The following is a 2,813-nucleotide window of genomic DNA, read 5'->3' as shown; positions in this document are numbered from 1 at the left end:
AAAGAGCAGGCAGTGCTCTTAACCACTGAGCCATCTCTCCAGCCCAATTTTTCGTATTTTAATAAGAAAGGAAATGCCTACTCAGGTGAGGGTTTTTGAGACATTGTGTTGCTCGGGTAGCCTAGACTGACCTGGAATTTATAATTCTCCTCCTCTTCTCAACAAAGGTAAGAAAGGCTACCTAAAAGAACTTAATTATATGAATTTGAAATCTCCTGTGCTCAGATATAGGCCCAGACCTGCTTCTAGGAAGCTTCCAAGTGAGAAACTAATTTGGTAATATGAAGAATTTAGCCAGGCAACTCCATGGTTCCCAGTGTTGGCGTCTCTCAACTTTCATACACATAGCCCCGATATCAACATTCCGTGTGTGATAGGCCGAGGAGTATGCTCAGACTCTCCCTGTGTGATAGACCCACTAGAGAATACCCTTAAAAGTTTTTGGCTTTCCTGTCCCGAAATTTAGGATTCTGCTTTTTCATTCCCGTGAATCATTGTCTTTGAGCCTTTGTTGTTTCTTCTAGCTTGACACAGCTCCTGCAAGGGGCCTTCCTGTCCTCCCTGCTGCATGGATGAAGGACCAGGCGTGTTTCCTTTTGAAACTCATGCCACAGCAGTGTGAGACACAGTATGAGCTGGGGAAGCTCCTCCAGCTGCTTGTTGGAACTGAGCACCTCTTTTCCGACGGTAAGCCAGCGTTGCCCTGGAGCTGCTGCTGCCAAGAAGTTAGCTCCCATATCTTAGAATTATTTTTGGAGGGCATTCAGAATTTTAGAATGCATTGAGAGATAGCATCACATTGATGTCCATAACTGAGGTCGTCTGTCATAGCGCCATCCACCGTGATGCAACCAGTCCTTCTAAACAGCTGTCACATAATTGTAGTTGGAAGTTTCTTTCACACCCGGTCCCATGCCGTTCAGTCCCCACAAAACACACAACGGCTTTTATTAATTATAAACTGTTTGATCTATTAGCTCAGGCTTTTTATTAACTAGCTCTTTTGACTTGAATTAACCCATTATTCTTGTCTATGTTTAGCCGTGTGGCTTGGTACTGTTCCTCAGTGCAGATTCTCATCTTACTTCCTCTGCATCTGGCTGGTGACTGCAGACTGAGCCTTTCCTCTTCCCAGAATTTTGCTAGTCTGGTAATCCCACCTATACTTCCTGCCTGGCTTCTGGCCAATCAGCATTTTATGAAACCAGTATGAATGGCAAATCTTTACGGGGTTTATCCCATAGCACATGGTCACACACGGATACACACACACTCACACGCATGTGTGCGCATGCTTCCATATTGACACATCATTGTAATCCTCTCTGGCAGATAACTGTAATATGTCCTCATTGCTTATGGCCACAAACCCTATTTCAGAAATAATAATTAATTGTGAACATTTTAGAGATAATTTGTGCTTTCTTTTCTTCCTCCAGACACTGGCTCTCTAAGATTGTTGCCAGTTATATCAAACTGACATTGTCTTTCTCTTTTCTGCTTGTTGGGTCTTTCAAGTTATTGAGAGACAGTGTCCTCCGGTTGTACTGTTCCGGGATGCTCACAGATGTTCAGCTGATGAGCAGAGCTCCACGGAACACTGACAGAATGCTGGGCTCGGTACCAGACATTCCAGGCTCCAGGTCTCATGGCTGAAAGAAAACAGTGTTCCTAAGAGGTAGCATTCCAGAACAGCACGGGCTAGTGACTATGTGCTGGTTAGTGTTTTGTCAAGCTGACACAAGCAACATTTACCTGGGAAGAGCTGTCTCAGTTGACCAATTGCCCATATCAGACCGGCCTTGGTCATGTCTATGAGGAATGGTCTTGGTTGTTGATTGACTTGGGAGGGTCCAGCCCACAGTGGGCAGTTCTGGTCAGAGCCCAAGCCAGAAGAGCAAGCCTGTAAGCAGCACTTTGCGATGGGCTCTGCCTCAGTTCCTGCTTCCGGTCCCTGCCCTGACTTCCCTCTGTGATAGACTGCTACTGGGCAGTGTGAGCTGAAAGAAACCCTTTCCTCTCTGAGTTTCGTTTGCTCAGAATGCTGTAGCACAGCAACAGAAAGCAGACCACAGCACATGTCTATAAGCACAGCTATGCTTTTTCTAAGCCTGTGGTTTACTTCTGTAATCCTTGCAACTGGAAGGCTGATACAGGAAGACCTGAGGCCAGTGTGGGCTACATAACAAGACCATGACTCAAAAACCAAGAAAAACATTTGTGTTTTCTATATTTCTATTGTGTTTTCTATAATATAAAGAGAGAAGGCATGACCAAGCTGGTGACCGTTGTGTGGTGTGTCGCCTGTCTCTAGAACTACCTAAATCAAACTGCCATTCTGCAGCAAACTCTAGAAATAACCTCATATCGTCCTGTGTAAATGGACATGCATGGGCTTCACATAATACTAATTGGAAGTAGGAACAAACCCAGCCACACAAAGCATTGGTAGAGAATCCGTGCTCGTCTGTTTTTCTGTGTTGCTGTACTGGCTATCAAACTCCGGGTGTCATGTGTGCTAGCCAAGCTCTCTGCTATCAAGATGTACTCACAGCTCTGAGATTCCTGATGTTACCAGGGTAATCCTTCCAGGGACAACAGGAAACAGGAAGTGCAGCTGTGTCCGCTGTGTTAAACAAACACCAGATGAGCAAATATTGCTCCACTCTGAATATAGTTTCAGTAGCCATGCCTGAGGACCGGCCAGTACAGTTGTAGTTGCCCTGCAAGCCTGTGTCTCCATGATGCTGGTTTTGATTGAGCAAATGACCAAACAAATTGATGGAAATAAGAACAAATGAGATAGAAACATA

The 2,813-nt window shown here is 45.0% G+C and overlaps 1 protein-coding gene across 1 annotated transcript in view; it reads left to right on the top strand.

Moving 5' to 3' along the window:
* Spg11 (SPG11, spatacsin vesicle trafficking associated) overlaps window positions 1-2,813 on the top strand; it is a 68,110-nt gene that overhangs the window by 51,910 nt on the left and 13,387 nt on the right. Inside the window, exon 28 of the mRNA XM_005364359.2 lies at window positions 525-687. Within this exon, the coding sequence (XP_005364416.1) occupies window positions 525-687 (163 nt within the window). The remainder of the gene's footprint in view (window positions 1-524; window positions 688-2,813) is intronic.

Source organism: Microtus ochrogaster, assembly GCF_000317375.1.
Source record: "Microtus ochrogaster isolate Prairie Vole_2 chromosome 14 unlocalized genomic scaffold, MicOch1.0 chr14_random_1, whole genome shotgun sequence".
NCBI lineage: Eukaryota > Metazoa > Chordata > Mammalia > Rodentia > Cricetidae > Microtus > Microtus ochrogaster.
Note: the sequence above shows the minus strand (reverse complement) of the source record. Positions and strands in the feature narration are given on the sequence as shown.